At 39.3% G+C, this 18,166-nt stretch overlaps 1 protein-coding gene across 1 annotated transcript; it reads right to left on the bottom strand.

Moving 5' to 3' along the window:
- Nucleotides 1-11,659: 11,659 nt before the first annotated feature.
- Coa8 (Cytochrome c oxidase assembly factor 8) lies at nt 11,660-17,179 on the bottom strand. Its single transcript, XM_089245607.1, has 4 exons — nt 17,052-17,179; nt 14,579-14,791; nt 12,526-12,665; nt 11,660-11,861 (listed from the first exon to the last, which is right to left on the bottom strand). Exons 1-4 carry the CDS (start codon nt 17,172-17,174, stop codon nt 11,759-11,761), a joined length of 579 nt encoding a protein of 192 aa, XP_089101733.1. The 5' UTR covers nt 17,175-17,179; the 3' UTR covers nt 11,660-11,758.
- Between the last annotated feature and the right edge of the window lie 987 nt (nt 17,180-18,166).

Below are 18,166 nucleotides of genomic sequence, written 5' to 3'. Positions count from 1 at the left end.
ATGGATAGTATTAAAACACCTTCACGTAGTTGTTCTGGTTTTTTTTTTTGCCCCAGTTTCTAACGACTCTTTGAAGCCGCCATATTGCAATTTGCCTTTCTTCGTCGAATTTCTGTTTTTCAACTATAGCCGTGTTGCATATCGAATGAAAGCTTATTTCCTCAGCTTTAAAAAGAGACAATTCTTAGATTTATAGCTTGAATATATCTCCCGAAAACTCATATCCAAATATAACTGGATTGATGAAAAAAAAAATTGTTTTTCTCATCATTGAAAATCATCATAAAAAGAAAACATGCATTTAACTGACACACACCAAAAATCTTTTAACCGTAATTTATCAAATCCGGGTCCACACCCACCGCGCTACGAGATCCTGAGCTGTGCAAAAAAACCGGTTTTTATAGGGGCGTGTCTACCTAAAATAGACCATTAATAGTTCATACTGTGCTGCTAGCCACACCTCAAAACCGGTTTTAGCACTATATAATAAGGGTTGTTTCATGACGCGCCGGAGCTGATGTCATCACCCTGACAGAACCGGTTTATAGCCACTGGCTACTCTGGTATTTCAAGGTCACTTCAGTTAAAAATTATTATAGCAGTGAGACGTCACGCATCCGATTCCAGGCAACGTCCACTGAGCCAAGGCGGCGAGGACATCTTCAAATGGATGAGACATCCCTTACTATAGAGCCCTAGTGTGAATCCGGTTTAAGGTTACCTAGAAGGAAACCTGAATCATAGTTTTTAATTTCTTTTTATCTATTTATTAACCACTATAAGAGGAGACGGATATCGTGAATCTCAATTGAATGGCACGTGGATGAACCACAAAAACCACTTCCTTAAAAACTATTCAAGTATGTGTATATGTCTCACGAACGCCATTATTCTTTTTCCTCTTTCAGACAAGAATTATTGTATCCGGATTATTTTTCGTGAAATAATATTGATAATTATGCAATTTTTTTTCCAAAAGTTCCTAATGACATGACACCTCAAATCGATCTACTATATGATGTATGTATGATGCGTACATTCCCCCGTCATCGTTGTTTGTATGTCGTCATTGTACGTGTGATTTTGTTTCCAAAAAAAAGTGTTTTTATTTTATTTTCTTACATATAAATACATATTATATTTTCTATATAAAAAAATGACGATGCTATTATATAAATTGATTATATTATGAAAAAAAAAAGTGCATTTTGCTTTCTTTTTGTGCGTGTGTGTATCGCCGTATTACAATTTTCATCACTTAACTTTGAAGAGGGATTCGATTTTACGGAAAATTCACCGCCACGCAATTTACCGACGGAAAAAAATCGACAAACAGTTCACCCCACCAGTGAATGAATGAGTGAGCTATAGCGAATAAGCTGGCGAGAAAGTGACTCACTTGTTTGCTCACCTACTCGCTAATTTGCTCATTCACTTGATTATTCATCCTCCCGCTTGTTCAGTCCCCAACTCCTTCACTTACTCGTCACTCACTTGCTCAATTACTAACTCCTTCACATCTACTCAGTCACTAACTTCTTCACTTACGGTTGTATTCACCAACGAGTTTAACCGCGATCGCAGGTTAAAGGAACGGATTGGTGTTAATTCGATTGATGAGATCGAAACGGATTGGTGTTAAATTCGAGATTTTAACTAATCTTTGTCGATTGCAGTTAAACTCTGTTGGTGAATACGGCCGTTACTCGTCACTCACTTGCTCAGTCACTAACTCCTTCACTTATCTGCTCAGTCACTAACTCCTTCACTTATCTGCTCAGTCACTAACTCCTTCACTTATCTGCTCAGTCACTAACTCCTTCACTTATCTGCTCAGTCACTAACTCCTTCACTTATCTGCTCAGTCACTAACTCATCTGCTCTGTTACTACCTCATTTGTTCAGTCTCTAACTCCCCTTCACTTACTCGTCACTCAACTTGCTCAGTCACTAAATCCTTTATTTGCTCGCTCACTTATTCATACCCGCTGCTCTAGAATCATTGTCCTAGTCTATTATTGTCAAATCTCTTCCTAGAACTGCTTGCCAGCCAGGGCTGGACAAGTGCATCGCTGGACATGCCCGGGAAATATAAAAAATTTGCACGGGAATCTATTTTTTCCCCCCTTCAACTAAATGCTCGATCTGGTGGCTGGCAATGATTCGAGCATGTAAGTATTTTTAAAGATTTGTTCTGCACTGATGTTAGCATATGAGGGGCCCCACTATGAGATGCGGATCCGTGCTGCGAAAGGTGCACATTTTCGAACCTATTCTGATGTGATTGCAACAACTGCTTGCGAAGGACAGTTTATAGCCTATTTCTCGGGCTCCAAACTGCGATTACAGCATACAGCCCCCCCCCCGATCGGCAATACTTTAAACTAATTTTAAAACTTCCGTATCAGATTTTTACGGATTTCAGAATGAACATACAACTTGTTTTATTCTTCTATCGATCACCGTTCATTTTAAAATCAGATTTTTGTGGGACACCCTGTAGAAAGATACGTTATATGGGTATAATGGGGGGGGGGGGAGAGGGGAAGTCACTAACAGGATTATATAAAGAACGGAAGGAAAAAAAACAACTTCGGTTTATAGGGTTACAGTAAAGCTCCGGGTGAGGAGAGAGGAAAGAAACCATAGAGAACTAGATTGAATTATACTGGTGTTTGGAAGAAATATTTCGTCTGCGATCGCAAAGTGAGTTTAACTGACCAAAGATAATCGTAAATTCGAAGGGGCATTGTGAAACACTCGGTATTCAAACAAACACCACGAACACATTCCAGAATTATTTTGCTGAAATTCATTCTAGAAGGAGTGAGAGAGAGAGATGCCCTTGTTCCGCTATTACAAACAAGTAAATAGAAATGGCTTTCAGGGAGAATATCATTTGGGTTATTTATCGAGTGATAATTTCTAAAGAATTGAAGAGAAGACCTCTTTTTTTGCTATGTTATACCAAACCGAATTCTTATTAAGGACATGAATAAATAAATAACGTTGAGAGGAGATATCTTGAAATATTACAGATAACAGTCAATAAAAATCGTCTGAATTGCGGAAAGATTCTTTCGTCATCAAATGGTCATTATCTTTGGATGTTTCCATCACGTTCTTTTTATTGAATCGATATTATTTTTTGCTTGTTTTCTTTTCTATTTGGCGGCCCGCCATCTTAGAATTCTACCATTGACACAGAATTCCTAGGAAAGAAGAAAAGAACTTTTTGATATATTACATGCGACTTGAACAACAAACTTGTCCATTAAAAAGGTTATTTACTTTTCCGATATTTTTTTTTCCCCGTGTTTCTCGGAAACGAGCTGCAAATATTTGTCCATTGAAAGTAAATTGGCTGATGGGCAAGAGAGGGAAAAGAAGAGCGTCTCTTATTATATTGGGTTAAAACAATAATCTTGATCAAATAGGATGTGCATACAAAACTGGGGAAATTGTTGTAAGCACTTCCTATTCCGTGAAGAAAAAGCGAGACTAGATTATCTGGCTTATTTCCGGATGGGCAAAATGAGCAAACTTACCATTTACCTAAGGAAAAGGTGCTCAACCTTTCGGAGGGGTGCGGGCCACTATACTGGTTTGAAAACGTGTCGTGGGCCACTTGAGTGATTTGTAAATGATCTGCGGGTCACTTGATTGATGTGAAAATGTGCCACGGACCATTTAATTTAAGTGAGAATATGCCGCGGGCTACTTAAGTGAACCGCACCGCACGTCTGTAGATGTGTCCCGATCACCTGAGCGATCTCTAAGCTCTGCGGATAACTTAAGTAATATGGGAATGTACCGCTGGTCAATCAAGTGATCTGTAAATGCTTTACGGATCACTCAAGTCAGAGGTTCGCTACCGGTGCTCGTTGTGCACTCCCCAGGGGATCCGCGGCCGCTCGAGAAAAAAAAAATCAGTAAAAATTTTAAAATAATAAAAATAAATCAATAACTTTGCGAGGCTCCGCCAAAGAAATTATATGCTAGAAAGGGTTCCACATGTCAAAAAAGGCTGAGAACCACCAACTTGAGTAATGTACGAATTGTACCGCGGGTCATTAAGTGATCTAGTAAATGTTCTGTTGGTCAGTTAAGTGATCGATAAATGTGCCGCGAGCCACTTTAATGATCTGGGAGCGTGCCGTGGACCGCTTAATTGGAACAGATAAACTAATAATCTGCAACAGAGCCCCCCTCCCCCAGGGTCCTTTAAGTAATCTGAAATGTGCCGTGGGACACTTAAGAGAACTGGGAACGTGCCGTTCATTTCGCTTTTACAAAATTACGTTTAAGGTCATAAGTTGAGCATGTTTGACCGACCTATGGCCCTCATAATTTAGGTGCCTTCAAATTTGAACCATTTGCATATGTTACTGCCAAAGCCCGAAGTTGACACCGGCAAATATCCGAAATTCGGGCTTTTGTATGGCTTTCATTGGCCCCTATATATCGATCCGTGTGATTCGGTGTCATCGCCGACTTGGCGATGATTTATTTTTTTTGCGTTAATTGAATGAATGAATGACGTGACGAATATGTTTTTGTGTTAATTATGGCCATTAATAATTAGCCAGGCCCGTAACCGGAAATTTCTGTCGGGGGGGGGTTCCACTTGCATTTCGGGGGGGGGGGCAAAGTGGTCGAGCAATAGATTTGGCCATCTTCCCCCCCCCCCTTCTTTTCCGTCATTTTCTCACATTTCATGGGGGGCACATGCCCGAGTCCCCCCTTCTCGCTACGGCTTTGTAATTAGCTATAGCTAACCAATGGTTAATTTATATATAGGTTAGCTAATCAATGGTTACCTATGGCAACCCTAACGATCAAAAAATTATCTGAATATCGATATCAGCGATACATATATAGAGATGTATAAGGATCTATGTATATATATGGGACCGGCCAAAGACCGAATCTTTGGCGACGTACACGTCGGCCAACTGCATATCTTAATTTTTTTTAACCGCTTCCCTTACAAGGTACTGGCGAGAAATTCGGATGATCTCTATTTGGCGAAAAATATGGTAACCGCGTTCTAACCTAACCTCACGTTAGAGAAAGGTTAAGAAGTTGAAGGGGGAAAAAAACCAAATGAAAGAAAACAGTTTAATACATAAGGGGCCGTTCAAGTATTACGTAAGCAAATTTTTAGCCATTTTTGACCCCCTCCCCCTTGTCAGCAAAATTTCGTCATCAGCTCCGCCCCTCTGAATCCTAACGCATATTCGTGGGATCAGAGACGTACGCAGGTGGGGGGGGGGGCATAGGGAAGGGTGCCCATGGCCCCCCTCCCAATGATAAAAAAATTATTTTTTTAAAGCAAAAATTATTTTTTAATTGAAATTTCGGAAGAAAATACCTTTATATGTTGTTATAATCAATTTCTGTTAATTTCAATGTTATTTGAAGGCTGTGAACTCAAAATTTATCTTTAATAAAATTCATTGCGACCCACCCTCTATATATATAAGCCATATGATGATAAATCACATAAAGGCCCTTTTCCCGCGGACCAAATATGGCCCTGGGGGTTATCTGATGCGGCCTGCCCTCCTCAAACCTAATTTTGTAAAAATGAATTAAGCGGCACATTTACAGATAGCTTAAGTGTCCCGTGGTACAATTCCAGAGCATTTAAGTGGCCCGTGGCAAATTTTCAGATCACTTAAATGACCCGGGCCAGTTTCGGAACACTTCAGCGATCCGTGACAGAACACTTAGAGATCCCTTGAGTGACATGTGACGTAGTTTTAGAGCACTTAACTGGCTCCCAGTGCGGTTCTACATCACCGCGGCACATTCTCAGATTATTTAAGTGATCCGCGGCATACAATTACGGATCACTTGAGAGATGCGTGGCACAGTTCCAGAGCACTTAAGTGGCCCGGACACATTTCCAGACCACTTGGATCCGCGAAACATTGAGAGATCACTTAAGTAGCTCTGTAGGGCACTTGTCGATGGGGAAATGTTACTTCAAGTGCCCACAAACTATGGAAAGGTTTTTTCTTGTTTTTGGGGCACCGAGTAAGATGCCATTAAGAATATTTCTTTTTTTCACAAAGGGTGGTTGATGACGTAAGCATTATCCAAACCCCCCTCCTCCCTTGTCATCAAAAGTCAGAAAATCAGAAACCTCCTCTTTCCCCCCCCCCCCCATCGATGATGACGTAATACTTGAACGGCCACTAAGTGCAGAGATAAGAAGAGTGTAATTATACGAAGTAAATTTCTCTTCTCACCTTCAACCAACCACTTTTCTTTTGCTCTTATACGTATATAGTAGAAAGGTTCATCATATGTCGGGGTGGGGGGTCACTAATAATTGTATAGAAATAAAAGGAAGGTGGAAAGAACAACTTCGTAGGGATCTACAAATCCTTACGGTGCTGAGAAGAGAGGACAGAAAACAGAGAGCTTGTTTGTGACTTTATTCCATAATCGTTTGGACGCAATATTACGTCCTTGATCGTGAAGTGGCTATTCCATGATATTATTTCACGATCTCTGCATGTTTGGTAACATTCAGAAGAGGAATAATGTGGCTTTTTATACACAAAACCTTAATTATTGTATTATTTTCATTTATCGTGATGAGCGTGAGTGATGAGCGTTAGCGGCTTAACACGTGGGGATCCGAAATACTATTGTAAAGAGCGTGTTCAAACCCCTTTGAGCTAAAAAGCCCTGTATAATTGAGTTTGTAGTTCACAGCCAGGAGGCTGTGTTATAAATCCGATTTTTGGCACCGTATATATAGGAGTGAAAAAAATAATTTTCTCCAAAGAAAATATCGCATAAATTTCTAAGTTGTACAAATGTTACTATATAATATTATAGACAGGACCTTATTTTATATACACAAATTTGTTTTACTAAACATCTACGAAAACCAGCGATTCCGTTTAAATCTCCTCAGGGCTTGAGGGGTTAAAGAGGACGTACGTAGCCTTAAAAATCGCATATAAAACCAATGTATTCAAGAAGTAACCGTATGAATGAATATGAGTGGCCAAGGAATGAGTGAACTGGTGAGCGTTCAAGGGCGGATTTATGAGGGGGGGGGGGCAAGCGAAATGCGATATAATTCATGAAATTTTTTCGCAACTTTTACATGATAATGTTACATTCAATCAATCTGTCTAAAATTATTGTATCCACGTTTTTAAGTAAATTCAAGAGAATTTCGATTGAAACACGGGAAAATTGAAGACACTTTCCCAAAAAAAGTTGGGACGGGGGAAAAAAAACAAGGACTGCCCCGGAAAATACGGGAAGTATGGTCACCCTCACCAAATTGACTAATTTTTAACCATTTGTGGATTCACCCATGTGAGCGAGTGAGTCTTTCATACATAGACTCACTAAACCACTCACTCAATCAGTAACTCACCCACTCCCGTCCGGAGGGAAAGGAGACAAGTTTCCGCAAACAAAACTGTAAAAGAGGAAAGAGACATCAACATATTCACGTAATCCTGCAAGTACCGCAGCTTATTATTCACGGCCATAAGTCGCTCGACAAAAAAAAAAATCCAGTGGCGTAGCGTAGAACGATCAACAAATATTGTTATTTTCCCCCTCTTTTCGCAATAATAGTTACGCCACGATCAACCGAAATGGATTGCGAGTGTTATATATGGCACTTTGTTTTTCATGTATGTATATGTATTTTTAGGCTGGACCGAATACGCACCTGTTTCGTGAGAGTTTGTTGCAATACGCACACATTATGTGACATGTGACTTAAGAGGCTTCTTTTTCTCGCGTATTTGCACAGCGCCACACATGCAGCGTGTCACTGACAGATGGTGTGACTAAAAACAATAATAATAATGGAATGAAAAACACGTATGATCTGGAACGGAGGCGTATTCACAGGGAGGGGGGGGGGATTTATCCTCCCTCACCTGTGGCGAGTTCGAAGAGGCGGAAAATTTTAGGAATGAGTGGTCAAGTATATTGGAATAGAATGGGAGAATGGCGGCAAAACCACGAATTCGCCTCTGTCTTCAAAGGATGCTCATTCTTTAGAGAGTACGGGCCACTTCATTAGTTTGAAAACAACGATCAAGAACTGTAATTCCCAACGTGGGTGTTAACGCCCCCTGGCGGGGCGATAGAATGTTCCGGGTATAACATAGGATCCTATGGGTTAGATTGTGTTGGGGGGGGGGGAATGGGAGGAAACTGATCTAGATCTAGAACAGTTTTTTGACCCCATCGCCCCTTCTTCAGAAATATTTTTCTCCCATCTCCCCCCACCAACGCAATCTACCCCATAGAATCCTATGTTATACCTGTAGCTTCTACCGCCCCTCCCAGAGGGCGTTAACGCCCACGTTGGGAGAATCACTGATCCAAAACAACACCGTTGGTCACTTAGGTGATCTGGAACTGCATCGCGGGTCACTAAAGTGATCTGTTTATGTGCCGCTCAGCTTAATTTCACAAAATTAGGTTTGGGGTCGGAGGCCACATCAGATGACTCCAAGGGACGTGGACCATACACGTCTAAAGAGAGAGAGGGTGCCACCTAGAGATTGTGGCAATTTTTTTGGCTGTAATTGACAATTTTTTCGAGATAGGGATATCAAATATGGATTCCCATTTCCCGTATTTGTATGAAGGAAATGTGCTAATCCCACTTATTTGTCGCGTTGTGTGTATATTAATACTTTTCTACTGGAACACATTTCGCGGGCTGGATACTATTGGAAACTACAGTAAAACACCTCTCTAACTTTGGGGGACAGATATTAATGGAACCGTAGGGTGCAACTTGGACATGTTTTACTATATTTGCGGGCCGCATTTGGCCCGCGGGCGGGAGGTTGTGCACCCTTGGTGTAAAGAATCTCACAATTTTGAATACCACATTTGAATACTCCGTTATAGAATGTTTGCGGAGGTGGATTTATGGTTTTGCTAATCTATGGTTAATCTAATTTTCCACTCACTCCTCAAACTTGCCACCCTGGCCTACAGCAACTTCGCTCCCCGCCCCGGAAATACGCCTCTGTCTCCGAGTCACTCTTTCGGCGACTCCTTACTTTCTTGGTAATTTTTATTACTCATTTGGTTGTTCGCTCTCTGTTTCTAGCATGCTTACACTCTCTCTAGGTCACTCTTATGATCATTCACATGCTTGCACACTGACAACTTTACTTGCCATTTGGTCATTCACTGATTTGGTTCTTCTCTCTGGGTCACTCTTATGCTTACACACTCTTTAACTCACACTTTCCTGGTCACAAATTTAATTCCTCACTGTCTCTATAACTCACATTTTTGCACACTTTTTCATCGCTCACATGCACGCGCACGCTCTAGATCCCTCGCTCTCTAGGTGAATCTTCAGGTCACTTACATACTTTCACACGGTTTTGGTCATTCACATGCTGCACACACTCTAGGCCACTCGACTCGTCACTTAGATGCTTACACACTTTCTTCGTCACGCTTTTGGTTACTCACACTCTGGGAAGACGCGGATTTATGATTTTTTACCGCCTGTAACCTTGTCAAATTTTTCTGCCCTTTTCTGTCATTCTACAAATTTCCCTGATCACTCATTCCTGAAATGTGCCACTCCGGGCTGAGCCCCCAACCCCTTAAATACGCTTCTGAATGTGTGTGAGTTCATGAGACACATGATTGTAAGGGTTATTCTAAGAGCGTGTTATTTAGCGGCATGTTGACATGATTGTAAAGGTATTTTGAATTAGTGGGCCATGGTAACCTCTGAATTCGGGTCAGACTGGCAATTTATGCCATTTAAATTTTTTGGTGTTGTTGCCGCTCGTTTCGTGAAGGCCAATGACTAGTCACGCCACTGCTATTCACACGATACCGTAAAATAAGGGTGCTCAATCGTTAAGAGAATGCGGCCACTTAATTTTGAAAATTAATTGGTTTGAAAACGTGTACGCGGGCCACTTAAGTGATCCGGAACTGTGCCGCAGGCAACATAAATGATGTGGAACTGCCCCGAGAACCACTCAAATGCTCCGAAACTGTGCCGCAGATCAATTAAGTGATCTGTAAATGTATCGGGGGCTGCTTGAATTATCTTGAAGTGAGCCGCGGAACGCTTAAGTGCTCTGGAATTGTGCCACGGGTCATTCTAGTTCGTAAATATGACTCTCAAGTGATCTGGAACTGCACTGCGGGCCAGTTGAGTGATATGGAACTTCACTGCGGGCCAGTTGAGTGATATGGAACTTCACTGCAGGTCACTTGAGTGATCTGTAAATGTGCCGCTTAATTCATTTTCATAAAATTAGGTTTGAGGTCGCGGGCCATGGGTTGAGCATATATGCCATAAAAGTTTCAGAAAATTTGGCTCACAAAGAGTATGACCAGGTTGCATTTTGTAGATGTTAAAACAAATTTTCCTAGAATTTACACTTTTGTCAAATAATATTTTTTTTTTCTTAAAATCAGAGGCGGATTTACGGTTTTGCCGCGTTCCCGCCATTCTGAAATCTAATTTTCTTGACTATTCATTCTTCAAATTTGCTACACTGGGCAAAGAAAATATATATTTGAAAAATACAGAATAAAAGGTAAAAAAAATAATTCTTTTTAGAATACTTATTAGGAGAAAATTTATTGGATTAAATGCCTTGGCCTTTTCAGGTTTGGGATCCTACTCAAAGTACCAAACTATGACATGAAAAACGGTAGTTTATCATTTAATTATACAGAATAGTAATCATACTAAAAAAATTATCTGAAGTCATCGATGATAACACCATAAAGCCGCAAAATATGAAAACACAGTAGCTTTAAAAAAAAGAGAGGTTTCACTCTACTTCAAAGAAACCACAAGATGATAAAACAATTTTCTACCTCTAAAATTGATCAGGAAATCATAAATCTGTCTGGAAGAGTGATTTAGTTTTTGTTGTAGGTGTGTTGTTAGCCCCTCTGTCAAGTTGTTGGTTTGAAGGAGATAAAATCAGTTTCCATAAATGAATGTCAGTCTTACAACTGTGACATCCAACATAGTGGGATGGACCGCCACCGCATTCACTTGCGGATTCACTGATAATGACATTAACAGGGGGGGCCCCAGAAGTGCATTTATGATTTAACGGAACTTTAGTTATTGAGTCCAGACGTGCTAAGGACGCTACAATATTAATTTAGACTGATTCTTAGACCACACAATTCATCATAATTATTTCACGATGCTTGTAGTCTGACTTGTTGTTCTGTTATACACAAATGTATATAGATATATATACTCATTTAATACGATTCCAGATACATCCATCATTTGGAAACACTTTAATATTTCCTTCAGATGGGAAGCTGGGTGTTTCTAGTCCTTCAATGTTCAGTCTTATAACCGTTTAAATTAACTCTGTTTTCACTTTCATCATTTTTTATTTGGCTATAGATATTACCTACATTGATTTTAATTTTTCATGTATGGTTTTTGAAGCAGGGAAGGGGTTGGCGTTTGGACAGTTTAGAGCAGTTTTAGACAATGTGGTAAAATCTCCAGTATTTACCATAGTTTTTAGCATACTGTCCAAAACCATGCCAACCTCTGCTTTTAACATTATATTTAGCTTTGCCTCTTCCCAAACAGACCACAAATTGAAGAGTCAGATCGAATACTCGGATCAACTACTATAGATACATTTTTATTTAGTTTACAAATGAGATGGAAAACAATGTATCTGAACAACTTGATTTAGTGTTCAATAAATTAAATACAGCGTTACCTCTACCTATCGTGATTAGTTCTATAATTAAAAAGTTTGGGAAGTCTCGAGATGTTTGCTCTTGCAGCTAGGTAAACGAGGAATACATTCTTCTTGTACCATTCCCTAAAAAAAGTAACAGATTAAATATGAAATAATTTCACTTATAGTTTTTGCTAATCACGAAAAAACTAATCATATAATCACAAAAAAGCATTGCAAGAAGGAATCATTAAAACTGAATGGGTGTGTGTGGTATCTGAAAGAAGGGAATATGTTACATTTCTCGCCCCAAATAACTTTTTTTTTTTGAGAAGGTAAAATGTGACGTGACAAACTCCGCTGTAATGATTTTAGGGTTCAAAACTACTGCTAGATGTTTGAGTGGAAGAAGAACATACTAGTTCTTTTCCAATGCCAACAGCGTGGAATATGGTTTGGCTAACTTTTAACTGGTGACCCACATTCATTTTGAATTTTCATACTCAATTTTTATTTAAAATTTTTGAAATAAGTTAATCCAGTGACAATATTTTTCAGCCAATTGATTTAGACATCTATTATTTCAAGTTATATGCCTAGTTGGGCACGTAAATGTTTGAGATTCGTCCAGTCCTGTATCCTAAGCCCCTTGATAGAATTTGTCAACCTCAATTGACAGGAAAAACTACACCAACTAATTTCAGAGAATGTAATCATATAGAAATCACTGAATAGAATGAGAATTTTGATTTTTGAATAAAATACTACAATTTGAAAAATGACAATAAAAGGTTATTTTATCACTCACCAGTTATATTGTACATGTTTTCTGTGATTTTCATCAAGAAACCTCTTGTAAAAACAAGACATTTCTTCAGCACTAGGCATCACATCTTCTTTTTGTCCTTTGTGGGGTTTCTTGCATTCCTCCACAAATGCTGCTCTGGCCTTCAAATGAATCCGAAAAAAATCGTGAGCAAATGAATCTTGGCGATGCTCCAACTAATCATTTGAATATTTTGATTTACCACAGTCAATTTATTGGCACAGTGGCTAATCAAACCAAGACTTGAAAGTAAAAGTAGATTATTAATGGATATGCCCCCCCCCCTACAATGATTCAAACCCAGACAATGCCGACCAGAAATGAGTAAGATTCCCCTCCCCCTGTTGCTGGTAGCATACCCAAACTATATCTCAATACACAGTGTATACGTAAACTGTTTAGAAAGAATTGGAGGGGGTTATAGTACCCATCAAGATGAATAATATTTACAATGGAATCTATGGTCGCAATTTACTCAAAGTGGTAGAAAAGAGGAACTTAGAAACATGTCAAACTAGCATAAGTCCTCCCTTTGACGTCATTTATACTCTACTGAAGAGAGGTAGCACTTCTCTAGAACAGAATCGCAAATCATTCTGTGAAAGATTTCATTGCAAGAATCCTTGTCACAGTGAAAAAGATCAATACAACACCAAGACTCTACGATACGGTGCACAAATCTTTCATTTGCCAATGTGAACTATGCAACGACACCTTTGGATGCCACTTTGAACATGCCCTTTGAGTCTTCTGCTGATCTGCACGGAATTACTATGAATAAAACTAGGAATATATCTTCATGAACATGCATATATGTTAGCATTCGAAATCATTGGTGGTCCACTGGTCTGAGTGGAACACCAGCGATTAAAAAACTGGAGTACAGGGGAAAAATAATGTGATGCTCCACAGGACTAGTAGCAAAAAATGCCGCCAGTCAGTTTGACACTTGAAAATGTCTTATTTTTTGCTGAATATGCTAAAAAACAGACATGCATTTATCTGAAGATATTTTGTTCTAACTATTTTGTAATCAATGTTGCTGTTTTAATCTTAGCAAAAAAAAACCCTGTTCAGTATATTATACTTCCCTATCAAAAAAGTTATCTTGTTTATTGAAAACCACAGAATTAACAGTGGTGGCTTTACAAGCAAGTTATTAAGGCGGAGACTTTATGCAGCTAAGGTAGACTTTAAGGTAGCTAAGCGAGATGGCACGGGTGATCCCCTATTTGTATACATTCCCCCACACAATATTTTTGTTTTGTATATTTTAATCAAATCCACCAGAGCGAGTGAACTCAACACAATAAAACTGATGCTGGCTTCTAGCCCACAAGTTATCAAACCCATTTGCTCACAAATAAGTTATGTTAAGCGAGGTGACTCGCTCCGATGGATATTTTATATTACAAATAAGATGCTCATTTTGTTTGCATCTTGTGTATATAACATGACAAGTGGAAGATAACAGATGAGATGGCATCGCCCCCCCCTCTAATTGTTTTTAAAATATACCTCCATCCTAATATGTGTAGGTACATTCATCCTTCTTAATGAAACCTCAGAACTTTCCTCCGACTCCCAACTCCATCTTGTCTGTGATCAATACAAAATCTCTTAATTGCAACAGCACCCAATTATCCTGGGGAAAATATGTTGTAAAAATTTTGTGTATGTTTGTTATTTTTACTCATAACAAAGTGTTGCAGACTCTGCCACAAAGAGATCTCAGCAACGGGATAAGTGTAGTGGCAAAATTCCAGCGTTCATTCAGTCAGTGGTAGCTTTATAAGGTTTGACCAGTAGTTCTAATTGTTTTTTTAATTGATTTTTACATCCCTTGGTGGTATATCACTTTTCCAAATGACAATATATTTAGGAAAATGATTATTCAGACAAGATTTTTTGTTCAGCGGACCACTCATGATGTCTATGGACTAGTAGGTTAACATATTCACTGGGCTGTGGGACAAGTGACTTTTATTTTTCAATTCTAATGCTGTATGTGTTGTATCAAAGTTGGACAACTCACCTTTTTGTACGAAGTGTTGTGTTCCAGCCAATACTTCTGGTTCCATTCCTGTACTTCTCGGCTTTCTTTGAAATATTTCTTCTCAGCTTTTGTTAAAGATTCCGACTCTGGGAAAATGGTTGTTCTCAAGTTTGAAATTTCATGTGGCGGCCCAATCCAAGAATGCTTTTCGTCCGGGATACATGGCCTCTCTTGATCAGCTTCTACATGTTTCTTTTAGACAGTATCATTATTATTTTTATTCACGAACAAAGCAAAGACAAAAACAACTAATTTTATCTGTATGATTGTGGTAAACATACAGCGCACTGCAAAAGTTTACACATTTATGAAATTTGCTCTTAAATTAAAAAACCAAAATTATGGAATAATAACGATTATTAGATAGATAGTTCTTTCTTTCCCCTGAAAATAATTTTCATTTGAATAATAAAAACGACGATGTAATTCGTGATGAGAGTGAGCTTTTACAAAAAGAGGGAAAGTCATATCAGGTTTCATAGTTTAAACACAAAGAATTTTTGATTCGATAGTCAAAACATGCAAATTTGCCAGAAATGACACCACAGATGTTCAGTATTTGTGTTCTCCATACAATAACATCAGTTAGAAAGATATATCAGATAGAACTATTCTGAAGAAGTAAGAGTAAAAATGGAAGATGAAATCAGAAGGGAAGACTATTTTGGAAATTGCAGCTCTCTTACAGCATTCCCCCCCCCCCCAAAGCAGTGCCGTCTTAGGGCACGGCCCGGGGCTTCAAGAGAAGAGGAACCTCACAAAAATGTAAACTAATTGAAATTTTCGCGAACTTTCCAGGTATGGCTTCAGAAAAACCAATTGGCCCGGGGGCCCATGATGCTCTTACGACGGCCCTGCCCCCCAGATTTTCGTACTGCCTGTTGTACACTCTTCCAACTGTATTAACAGCAGATACTAGCCATAGTCCTACAAACTTATCAATTTGGAAACGTCCAACTACCACTTTACCATACATGTAACTCGTACACATTCCTATGTGGAATTTCTAATGAATCGATACATGTTGGAACGTGTTGTTGTAAGGTATACATAGATCCCCAGAATATAGGTTCGAAACAGTCATTAATAGTTAAATACATGATTATGAAGGTTTTCAACAGCTGGCTGCTGCGAAAATGAATGTAGGAAAGAGAGAAAATTTACAAAAACAACTAATTTTTCAACTATCTTTGTGGGGAATCAAACACATATCCTCTCCTTTGCTGGGTGAGCGCCTTAGGCAAGTAAGAGAACGAGGATTCATAGCCTCCACATCCTTCAGCGGGGAGGGGGGGCCCAAACCAGACTTTTCACTGGCTCTTCTATAACCAAAAAATGATGGTAATTAACCTGGGTCAAGCGATGGATCAGCCCTACCATTGTGGGGACCATGGCTAGGTTCGATTCCCTACAAAGGCAGGCAAATTTTTTCTTTCCTAAATTAATCTTTGCATCAGCCAGCTGTTGAAAACCTTTGTATGGACAGCGAAGAGTGACATCATCCTCAAATACATGAATGTTTACCTTTGGTTCTGTCTCTTGTTGGTAATCAGCGGTAGCAATTATATTGTTGCCATTCTGAAATAATGTTGGTCAGATGTTTTAATACAGTGAAAAAATGTAAATGACTGATGAAGTCTTTGACTGTTGTTGTATATATATCGCTTGCAATTGAAGCTGCTTTTGCATTCCCTTCTTGTATTGACTTCCGTTCCTGCATTTGACAGGAAAATTAATCCAATATGAATCCTAATGGCAATAGTTTGTGCTTTGTTTCTTTTCTTTCATACTGGGCACAACTCGGGTCTATCGCCATGGGCAATTCACTACCTAGTGAGTTGTGCCGGAAGTGTAAGTGTGTGTAAGCGAGTGGTAAAAAAAAAAACGCTTTTTATTTCCCTACGTTATGCCTCAGGATGCACTAGGGTTGCAACCTAGGTCTTGGCGCATACAATGTAATTAAAATTCTTCCAAAATTCATTTCCGGGGTTCCTCATTTCCACCCTCATAGTATTATTCCTTGCTGATGATTTCTTTCTTTGGCAAGAAAGACATCTGAAAGGATGTTTTGTTTCCCCTCTTGGCAACTTGTCGCCATGTTTACCGGCGTTTTTCTCACCAAACAAAAAAAAAAAATCTCTAAAAAAATGTATAATACAGTCGAATTATGTTTCAACAAATCCCGTTACAGCGAGAATCTCGTTTTAACGAAAACTTCTCTAATTCCCCCCCCCCCCCCCAGATAAGTTTGCATAAGAATAATGCAGAAACCTGGAATTCTTTTAAAACGAAATTTCGTTATAACGAAGTGATTTCTACAGTCTGTTGGTGTTCGTTATAACGGGATTCGACTGTATAGCTGTTCCCCTTCAGGAATTAACTTACAATTTAAAAGAAAAGAAAGAAATTTCTAGAGAAAATTGAGTTATCACTGTATTTCGTGAAAGCATACCTTGTTTTTAGGTATTTTCGCCCTACCAAAGTAAATACCACGTAATTTTCTTAACATTAATTTACATCGAGTAAAAATATGTAAACAAACAAAGCCGAGGAATTTACACTGAGAAATGTTCATTTATCCTCAAGAGAAATTTAATGAACTGCGTTGTGAAAGCTGACCTTTTATTTCATGCATGAGAGTACAGACTATATTGGAACAGACTAGTCATTCCAATGGGAATTCCTATGGATCACATTTTTTTCTCGTGGTCCCCTGTCCTATCCAGGCCCCCCCCTCTCTACCCTCGTCCAAGAGTGGGATATTTTCTATTCTTTCATTATGAATGAAATTTTAATAAAACAGATCAATCTCTGGAATCCTAGCTAGTCACGGATTCAAATGGTGGATTATCATATCTCCCATGAGTCAAACTATATGGTAAAAAACGGTCTGTGTAAAACACGGGATGACCCAACGATCTCGCACGATAAATCGACCCTCCCAAGATATCAACCGTCGCTCTGGCGGCCCTCCATACTTAGCTGGAAATAATAGCTTACATATGAAAATCATAGTACCAGATCCCATATAGTGCAGTCCCCTCCGTCCGTTATAGACATGTAGACCCGGGTCATGCTCATATAGATCCAAGGTTAAGATGCTCCTGGTTCTATGGACGGATCTGATGGATTCTGAAAGTAGTAATATCTTTCAACCATGTTTCACTTATAGGGCTTTTCTCTTCACAGTTTTCTATGACTCCCTTCACCACCTGTCGTGGATCACCCTTCTTCTGATTTTCACCCGTGGCCCCCCTAGAATATCCCAGGACCGCAAGGAGACCATATGGCCCCAGGTTGAGAACCACTGGTATAGACCATCAGTACTATTGCTGACCATATGATTAGTATTCAAGTAACATAGCCATGGGCCCATCTGCAAGTAGAAGGGAGGGGGGGGGGGACTGACTGACACGGTTGCAGTATCCAAGTAAGTTTTCTGAGGTCCTTCTCTCTCACTCTCCCTGGCTATAAATTTACATGCTTATTTTCGAAAATTTCAATCAGATCTAATTTTTGTGAAGGCCCCCCCCCCCTCATATGTTGAGACTTCCCCCGCGCAGTGTC

Source organism: Pholcus phalangioides, unplaced genomic scaffold (assembly GCF_987345545.1).
Source record: "Pholcus phalangioides strain wild (caught in Gottingen) unplaced genomic scaffold, Ppha-v1.0 ptg000016l_1, whole genome shotgun sequence".
Lineage (NCBI taxonomy): Eukaryota > Metazoa > Arthropoda > Arachnida > Araneae > Pholcidae > Pholcus > Pholcus phalangioides.
This window is presented reverse-complemented; position numbering and strand designations above follow the sequence as displayed.

Bases quoted from the DNA above. Each gene is read 5' to 3' on its own strand.
- Coa8 (XM_089245607.1), bottom strand. From the start codon at position 17,174: ATGAACATTTCTCAGTGTAAATTCCTCGGCTTTGTTTGTTTACATATT. The intron at 14,792-17,051 runs GTATGCTTTCAC...ACTGTCTAAAAG, and splicing joins CGAAAATACCTAAAAACAAG to AAACATGTAGAAGCTGATCA. The intron at 11,862-12,525 runs GTGAGTGATAAA...TACTTTTTTTAG, and splicing joins AAACATGTACAATATAACTG to GGAATGGTACAAGAAGAATG.